The sequence below is a fragment of the Macrobrachium nipponense genome, chromosome 4 (assembly GCF_015104395.2).
Source record: "Macrobrachium nipponense isolate FS-2020 chromosome 4, ASM1510439v2, whole genome shotgun sequence".
NCBI lineage: Eukaryota > Metazoa > Arthropoda > Malacostraca > Decapoda > Palaemonidae > Macrobrachium > Macrobrachium nipponense.
The window spans coordinates 24,433,547-24,443,967 of NC_061100.1; the positions used below are offsets into that span (position 1 = coordinate 24,433,547).

Genomic DNA, 10,421 nt, shown 5'->3' on the forward strand with positions numbered 1-10,421 from the left:
CGCTTGAACCTTGTGGTAAATGATTCATCTCTCGTCCATAGCGACCTTGGAACACGAGATTTACTCTTATATCATTTAATCTTTTTACTGAAACTTTGTGGTCGAAAGAATCCTGATTTATATAATAAAGAAATAAACATTCATTAATTTTCATATTGTTCTTAGTATCTCACATAATAATTTCCAAACTTCTCTAGAAGTTTTATAGAAGCCATATATTTAGTTATGTTTAAAAGCTGATATAGAAACAAAGAAATTATTTGTTCCAATGAAATAGCGATAACTTCCGCAAAAGAAGACAAGACAATCAGATATCAGAACTTGCGCTATTTATGACGAAAGAGAACACGGAAGAAGTAAACATCTTTCAGTAAACACTTCCTTGTCTCGCTTTTAAGCTGGTATTATGTATTTTGAAATATTCATCTTCATAAAATATCTTTCATTATATTATGTGAAAATTTTCCATCATGACAAGGGCTTTAAAGTTTAAAAGTTTATGCTAAATAAATGCGTATAATTAAATATATATATATATATATATATATATATATATATATATATATATATATATATATATAAATGTGTGTGTGTGTGTGTGTGTAATGTCTGTGTGCGTGTGCGTTATTTGTGTTTACACATACAAAAATTCTACGCACGTGTTGGCGTATCCAAAACATTTCGTGAAATTATTAGTTTTGATTCGTAATATTCATGTTTGTAAATACTCTCATAAAATGTTTATTTCTTTAGGGGAATTTAACAGGCAACTTAATCACTTTTTTTGTACCTTTGCAAAGTCGGCCGAAGGAGACTGCTAAATCTCAAAGTTCATAAGAAATCTATGAAAGCTGTCTGAATAGTTCCTTCAGGAGGTCTTACAGAGGAGAACTGGTTTTACTCGTCTGCTCTCCCTGACCCTGGAAAAGTTGTTGATGTTATATAAGAATGGTTTATGGAGCCGATTCGTCATCTGGAAACTTCCTGCACGTGACGGAAATCTTGATTCACATAAGCAACAAAATCAAGGGAATTCAAACAATTTCTTATGCAACTGAAGTGAGTTAATTAGCGTAATTATCAATCCGAAGTGATGAAATAGTTAAATGCTAAAGAAGGTAGACGAAGTAACAGATCAAAGTTTGAGAAATTGCTCAATGGATTGAGCGTGTGTATGTTTTATTGAGCTAATTTTTTTTTTGTTTTTTTTTTTCCATATGACACTGAAATAAGGAGAAAAGAAGTTCTAAGATTTCATGGGAGGGTATCTCTCCTGGTAACCAAGATTATAATTAATGTGGAGTTTTAGATGTGTTTTAGATTCGTATCCAATATTTCTTATTTGCATAGATATTATGGGAGGCCCTCTATTGCTGTACGAATAATTCAACTATATTCTTGATGGTAATTTTTTTTATTAAGGAAAATTTCAATAGATGATTTACACACACACACAAACACACACACACACACACACACACACACACACACACACACACACACACACACACACACACATATATATATATATATATATATATAGAGAGAGAGAGAGAGAGAGAGAGAGAGAGAGGAGATGAGAGAGAGAGAGACAAGGAGAAATGAAAAGGCGTCCTATATATAGTGTTTTACTGGCCTGTTATATATATTATATATATACATATATATATATATATATATATATATGATATGTATATATATATATATATATATATATATATATATATATATATATATATATATATATTTCTGCAAACCTAACAATGTGCTGATATAAAAACGCACCGTTTATATAGTGCTTTTTATGAACATTTTTACTTTCATATAGGCACACACACACACACTCAAACACAGAAAGAGAAAGAGAGAGAGAGAGAGAGAGAGAGAGAGAGAGAGAGAGAGAGAGAGAGATTTGTAATAAATCTCAAGCTATGATTTGTTTGGCCTTTGAATTTGTGAAGGACTTTTGTAAACTTGTACGATAATAGATCGACAAAGTTCGACAATTTAATTCGACAAATAAATGTTTTGCTACTGTTACTCCCATTGAACAACATTTTAGCAATTCATCTAACAGTTAAGTAGTTTAATTTGTATAAGAATGACATTGGAAGGTAAATTTAATTTTCACCCCTAGTGTTTATATCTAAGAAATATTTATCAGTAATAACGATTTCATTTTTGTATAATTTATAGCAGTGCACTATGAAAATCATAGCATACTGATAGACTTTCTTTTTTAGTTGTCCTCTCAGAAATGCTCATTTCCTCTAAAAGAACCTACTTCCGAAGAAGGTTTCGGTTATCAAACAATAGTGTCCATTTGTGGTTTGGGCCAGAGAAGTTGAAATTTGAACAAATAGTATTTATTCCTCCTAATTTTTGTAATGATTAATAACAGGATACTTTTCAATTCCACAGCCAAATTTATATGCATATTTTGAGAGAGAATGAGCATTTTCATGCTCATCTAGGCAAGGAATAACTTTTATAAACAATGAAACAGCATATTTGGCATATAACATTTTTTAATACCTGAGATCTTTAGCCTTATAAATCTAAAAATAACGGATTAAATTCTCATTGACAACGATAATCCTTCAAGAGACAGAAATTATCTTCCAAAGCCGAATCCACCGAAGCCGGAAGACCCGAACTGGGGGTTTGCACACGTGCTCCTCAAGACACCTGTCGTAGCAGCACTTGTCGACGCCTCCGCACTTGCTGTCGTTGGAGCATGTCTGAGGAGGGGCAAAGCTCCTGACGGGTGGGCACTGAGGGCGAACGGGCAGGGCAATACACCTGGCTTCACGAAGGGAATGGTGTAGGCTCATTGTTGGTCTCGCAGCAGTATGCCTGGTTTCCCTCGGGGAGTTCGGGCCCACCAAAAGCGTTCTGCCAGGGTGTTTAGAAAAACTCCCCCCCTGAATTCCTCCTCAAAAAAGCCCCCCTGGTTAATTCCACTCCCAAATCCTGGATCAACGCCACCGAAACCTCCGCCAAATCCTTGGTTAAATCCTCCAAAGAATCGCTTATTTCCTCCATTCTTATCTTGTGCAAAGGCAACAGCTGTCAGACAGCAGACGATCAATAGTCCCTGGAAAAATGGAAAGAAATTATTAGACATTCAACTCTGAAATTTCTTACTATTGCTGGAATGAACTTTACATAAACTGAAATAATTTTTTCAATTCCCATTTCTCAGCATTCAGAGAAACACTATAATTATAGCCTCAAATCACCAATGATCATTACATATAACCAAAAAATATAAGTGTGAGGAAATGAAATCTGTTACTCACCTTCATGTTGTCTATGATAAAACTGAATGAATGAGTAGTTATTCGTCTTCTTCCCTTGCGAGGAGTGAATGCTGTGTGCAGTGTTCATAGTCCTTTATACCCCACAACCGTGCTCGGTATATTCCCCTGACTTGACGTGATTCTCAACGACCGCGGGAAGTCCGGATACTGTAACCTTTAGGTACAATGACGCACCTCTTATTTTCGGAGAAGATAGAAAGCAACCTCTACACTTGCGCTCATCTATTGTCATTTTAGTATTGCAACGTTGCAAATATGGGAGGTTTTGTTTAAAAGAATATGAATGGTAAAACACATGTAAATCAAATGAAAGAAATTAATGGCGAAAGTGTGGACCACGTTATCCCTTATGTATATTATAGTTTGTACGAAAATTGAAGAAAAAAAATTAATTGTTTTAAATTTACCCACGGCAGGTCATGTAGAGGTTGCCGCAGTAGCAAATATGATATAAATGACGTCATGGGAATTTAGGTAAAAATGGCACAGGTAAAAATGGCACAGGAAGAAATGGCACAGGAAAAAATGGCACAAGTTAAAAAGTAGGAAAAAATGGCACAGGAAATAATGTGACAAGTTAAAAAATAGGCACAAAAGGCAAAACTTGAAAAAATTAAAGTTTCCTAATTTAGAAAAATAAATAAAAGAACAAACTCTCAATTCATGCTTCTTTTGTCCATTGCTTATAAGTAAACTAACTCTCACTTCATGCTTCTTTTGGCCTTTGCTTATAAACTAACTATAACATTGGTTATTACTTAACTGTTTCAGTAGTCTTTTAGCTATCCAGCATAACTTATTTTTCCGCTATTCAAACAACCATCATGGAAATTATAAGAGTTTTTTTAATAAAGGAAAGGAGAAAATCTGCTTCCCCCAAGGACACATGCATACCAAGCAAATTGTAAGATCAATTGTGATCAGATGGAGATGTGCAAAGAGAACCTCTTTTGTAAGGTAGTATGACAGCCAGCCTTGATATGACTGATCCTCAACCAGCTCGTGACCATAACCACGCTACTGATTATGCAGCTATAGCTGCTGCAAAAAGCCTCAACAAAATGAAGGTAAAAGCAGCAGAGACGGAAGACAAACCTAGCCAGATATACAGTAGCAATCTTGTTGAGTTACCAGCTGAGGCAAAGGCATTACTCCCAAGCGAAGATGTCATAAAAAGAACATTACGCAACCAAAGATCGCCAGTACCTGAAAAACTTGAGGATTTGAAACTAACCGGAGAATGGACAAAAACGGCTGGTCCTGAGCCCAAACCATTTTTGTTTTTTGACAATGGACCATGCACAGACAACCGCATTATTGTTTTTTGGTTCTGAAGAATCTCTGCGGTTGCTCTCTTTTTGCTGATACATGGCTGATGGATGGAAACTATGCAATGGCTTCCACCAGGTTTTTTACAGCTGTATGTAATACGCAACCCAATGGTAACACTGCAGTTTCTACGGTTTTTGCATGCTGCAGAGTAAAACACAAGATACGTATGAACAACTGCTTCAAGCAATAATGGATCGGCCTGCGAAGAAACTTGAGCCTTACTATCCTGGACCCCAAAAGAAACCATAAATAGTTATTGACTCTGGATCAGGCAAGTCATAACTAGCTAATAAAAGACCATTTTTGGGCCCGCTAAACGCACACAGAAGGTTGTTTTTGTTTACCACGTTGACTCAGAATACTTGGAGAAACGATACAGAACTTTTGCCTTACCAGCCACTACAAAGAGTGAAGAATTTCGTCACTTCTGTGGAGAGATTAACTCGCTGGCATTTCTACCTATCGAAGATGTTTTACAGGAATGGAGTTACTTTAGTCAAGATGTCCTGATGAGGCTGCTCCATTGCTAGAGAACTTTGGAACGTACATAAGGCTACAATGAACGACTGTCCCAGGACGAACAACTTATGTGAAGGTTGGAACAATAAATGTTATCATCTTATTGGTTACCAGCACCCATCTATATGGAAACTGATAAGAACTATTCAGAAGGAAGAATCTGTTGTGAGTGCAGTGATTGCACGTGATTCAGTTGGTGAACCCCCCCGGAAAAAAACAAAGAAAATTTATTCTGATATGCAACAAAGATTGAGAAATTTGTGCAAAGACTATATTGATGGAATGAAAAACTTGGACGAAGTGTTTACGAGGATTTGGACATAATTATTGGATTTTAATTAAAGACTACATTTAAATTTCAAATACATTTTAGAGAATGTTTTTTTACGTCAAATATACCTTAATGTTTTATGTTTCCAAAAATAAAATTTCAAAAACATTTTTTTTTTTTTTTTCACGGCTTTTTTTTCTATACTTTATTTTATGTTTTTCAAAAAATAAAATTTTTTTTCAAAAAAACATTTTTTTCCCCACGGCTCATATACCTTATTTTTTTTATGTTTCAAATAAATTTTGAAAAATTATTTCCTGTGCCCTTTTTTTTTCCTATTTTCCTGTGCCATTTTTTTCCTAATTTTAACTTGTGCCATTTGTTTCTGTGCCATTTTTCCCGTGTCATTTTTTCCTTGTTTCCATTTTTTACCTGTGCCATTCTTACCAGCCACCGACGTCATGGATTTTTTAAAAATTATCGAAGGATGAGGCCCTTTTCTATTGTTTTAACTTTTATAAGAGATGCATAATGTGAATTATTTCTTCGACCACCGTCCAGCTGTATTTATGGCGGTACAATTTTATGGCCCCCCAGCAAGCCCAGAGCAAGGATGTAGCTGTAAGGTGGTTTCGGTAGCAATCTCTCTCTCTCTCTCTCTCTCTCTCTCTCTCTCTCTCTCTCCCTGCGTGCTTTGCATACATATATATATATATATATATATATATATATTATATATATATATATATATATATATATATATATATATGATAATATATATATGTACTATATGTATATGTATATATATATATATATATATATATATATATATAATATATGTATTATATATATTATATATATCATGTATGTATGTATGTATATATATATATATATATATATATATATATATATATATTTTATTTTATATATATATATATATGCGTGTGTGTGTGTGTGGGTAAAGCACGCAGAGAGAGAGCAGAGAAAGATTGCTACCGAAACCACCTTACAGCTTCATCCTTGCTCAGGGCTTGCTGGGGGGCCATAAAATTGTACCGCCATAAATGCAGCTGGACGGTGGTCGAAGAAATAATTCACATCATGCATCACTTACAAAAGTTTAAAAAAATAGGAAAAACTGCCTCATCCTGAAGTAAAATTTCTTTGGGGCGTAACCACTTTGAATAGGATTACAAAACCCGTTTTTACCCCGAGTTGCCTAACTTGGATTCTTCAGGAATCAGGGGGCTTCTGTAAACTTCCATAAACACCAACGTGACGAATTTCCATTATATCCTGAAATGTTACACAATACTTTAAAAGGAAATAGGATAATTAAAAATCACGTAATAAGAGGATTGGTGTAAAGGAGAATCAGGCAGGTTCTCCATATGTGGATTTTTCTCTCATTTTAGAAACGTGATTGTGAGAGTTTTATGAATAAGAAGGTTTATATATCTCCGTAAAAAAAAGTTACTTTCAGGTTATATTTGCAATTATTTATCTATGAATTTCCTTGATAATTAATGTATTTTCTTTTCCTTCAATAATTTTTAAATCCATGACGTCATTTATATCATATTTGCCAGATATATATATATATATATATATATAGATATATATATATATATATATATATATATATATGTATGTATGTACCTATTCTACGAATGAAGATATGAATTGATTTATTCATATATTATATAGTTTGCATAACATGATAATGGAATGGATAAAAAAAATTCATATTTCTTTTCAAGAGACGTATTTCCAGTTTAGGCTGACTTCATACCACCCACACCTACGATATAAAAGGCAAAGAAGAAATTATTTCCATCACTATTCTATATTTAGCAAGATCCCTTTACCTATCGTTCCAAGCTTCTGTTAATTAATTGTTTCTACAATTTCGTTCTAGTACGTCCACCGAATCCTGCTGGGCACCTTAAATACGGTTTCCATTTACTTGTTTGGTTGCTGTATACATTAGTTTGGCAATCCGTAATCAGGATAAAGAGATGAATCTGGATACCTTTGATTTGGCAACACAGGAAGTATGTTGTATTCATGAGAAATCTTTCGAATTGTTCTTTGACTAAGCGCAGATGAGAATCAGATGAATGACACCTTATGTAAATTCTAAGAGTAATTCTCTCTCCAATAATTGGTGGCAGTGAAAACACCAACGTCTTTATGGGTCCCTGGTTCTACTTGAACCAAGATCCAATCACCAGACGGCACTTCTACATCGAAATTCCTTAACAGATCTCCAAAAGACTTTTTCAAGTAAAGGATCTTCTTTCTTGCCCAAAGACGACAATAAGCCTAAACATCAGTTTGCCCAGGGATGGAAAAGTCCCACGGGCGCCTGAAAGTTTTGATTGTCGACAGAGAGCCATGCTTTTTTAAAAGCTATTTTCCCTTTAACGTCATTATTGTAAAAGTTATATTTTTACAGAAATTATTTCATTTTCTTGCCAAGGGAGATCTCGGTTAGAATGTGAATTCTAGAGGAAAGTAAAGTTTTTCTGGCCTGGGAGATGACAGTAGGTATGCCATATGCTCTGTCTAACTTATTCCTGCCTATTTATATTTTGTCTGTTCTTACTTACTAGAATCTACTTAAATCTAATACAATGAAAGTGAAATACACATGAACGTTTCAATGGTTTTTGTGGATATTTATCAACTGGCCCCTTTAAATGTCATTTTGAAAACTAAATATATCAGTTCTTCTTTTTTTTAATATAATACGAGAAATGATGACTAATTCTTATGTTTCGGATTTTATTGATATGATATATTTCTTTTTCGATTTTTCCTTCAGAGGTGGTCAATATCTTATACCAGTTCATCTTCCAATTTGCAACTTCAAATATCAAAGAGCAGTCTCTATTAAATCTCTGATTTATAGAATAAGCAATAAGGGAAAAGAGGTTCCCCAGTATTTACTAAAGTAACAAATATAAAAGGAAACGATATGTACATAATACTCATTTACACGTATTTAATAATCAGAAGAGGGAATAAATTTGGAAAACAATGAAAATATTCTATAATAAAAATAAATATTTATTAATGACCGATGTCTTTGTAATATATCCAAAATAAACACTTATAACATAATTTGTAATAGTAAGGATTCAAGGGATTCTTAGTAATTATCTTCCAAAACCGAATCCACCAAAACCGGAAGACCCAACTGGGGGTTTGCACACGTGCTCCTCAAGACACCTGTCGTAGCAGCACTTGTCGACGCCTCCGCACTTGCTGTCGTTGGAGCATGTCTGTGGAGGGGCAAAGGTCCTGACGGGTGGGCACTGAGGGCGAACGGGAGGGCATACACCTGGCTTCACGAAGGGAAGGGTGTCAGGCTCATCGTTGGTCTCGCAGCAGTATGCCTGTCCCTCGGGAGTTCGGCACCAACGTCTGCAGGTGTTGGAAACGCCTCCGAATCCTCCTCCAAAGCCTGGGTTAATTCCACCTCCAAATCCTGGATCAACACCACCGAAACCTCCACCGAAACCTTGATTTAATCCTCCAAAGAATCGCTTATTTCCTCCATTTTTATCTTGTGCAAATGCAACAGCTGCCAGACAGCAGACAAGCAGAAGTCCCTGAAAAGAAAGAAAACTAAAATAAGGCCTATGTCTTCGAAATTTGAACAGATTTGATCTTCAATAATTGAGAGAAACGTTTTAACAAAATAATATCCATAAATCACCAATCAAGACAATATGGTGAAACAGGCTACGTAACTCACCTTCATGTTTATAACGGAGTCGGATGAGATGTGATACTTCTTCTTCCTTTGTGAGGAGTGAATGGTGTCTACTGGTTTCGCACTCCTTTATACTTCGCAGCCGTGTTCGGTATTTTCCCCTTCCAAGCGTGACTCTCGTACTTATCGTGGGAAGTCCGGACTCTTGAACTCTAGACCCTTGTTGCATCCAAAACATGCCGTGGACCAAGTTACTAGGAAAAGCGGTTAACTTTCGAGACGGCGAGCCTTAAGCAGCCGCTATTGGACGAGCATAAAACCCATGACGTCAAACTGATGACGTCAAATCCCCGGGTTGAATCGAGCAACCTTTCCTCCCTCACTCGACGCATCACCACACAAGAAGAAAGAATTTTGCTCAACATGAACCGCTCATTTGCGGATGTTTTCCTCGAGCTCAGAAACATTTCCTGACATTACATCTTTATATTCCATATCCCCCGCTCTCTCTTTTCCGCTTCTAAACCTCTTTGTTAATTGCTATTATTTTCCGTAACATTGAATCAGATAATTCCAATAATTGACGAATCAAATAAAAACCAGTGCATATTGTCCTTTTTTTAACGCTTCCTTCATTATAAACAGACAGATGACGTAACGCTTTGTTTATGTACATTTGTACCTGAATATTAGTTAGCTGGTCAATTATCTTTACGTTACATGAAACGCTATAAAATTCAGTTTATATATATATGTGTATATATATATATATATATATATATATATATATATATATATATATATATATATAAATATCTGTGCCCAATGACCTCTTAAGGAGGTCTTCCAGTGGAAGAACTGGTTCTGTTTGTCTAATCTCCCGGACATTGGCAAACTTTAAAGATGTTATATAACAAATATTTCTACCAGTCGATATGTCATTTGGAAATATTTTACGCGCCACGAAGCTTATGCTTCAATGTATCTACCAAATTATTGAGTGGGAAAACTTGATTCACAAATCAAGGACAATCAAGTGATTTAAGTTTTCTGTAAAAGAAAACTATTCTGCCGGTTTTGTCTGTCCGTCCGCACTTTTTGTGTCTACCCTTAGATCATATACACTACTGAAGCAAAAGGGCTGCAAATTGGTATATTGATCATCCTTCCTCCAATCAGCAAACATACCAAATTGCAGTTCTTTAGCCTCGGTAGTTTTTATTTTATTTAGGGTTAAAATTAACCATTAATATGC

The 10,421-nt window shown here is 35.1% G+C and overlaps 1 protein-coding gene across 1 annotated transcript; it reads right to left on the reverse strand.

The window, feature by feature from the left end:
• Window positions 1-8,506: 8,506 nt before the first annotated feature.
• On the reverse strand, window positions 8,507-9,336 carry LOC135211593 (uncharacterized). Its single transcript, XM_064244886.1, has 2 exons — window positions 9,209-9,336; window positions 8,507-9,062 (listed from the first exon to the last, which is right to left on the reverse strand). The coding sequence occupies exons 1-2, from the start codon at window positions 9,212-9,214 to the stop codon at window positions 8,607-8,609; spliced, it is 462 nt and encodes a 153-aa protein (XP_064100956.1). The 5' UTR covers window positions 9,215-9,336; the 3' UTR covers window positions 8,507-8,606.
• Between the last annotated feature and the right edge of the window lie 1,085 nt (window positions 9,337-10,421).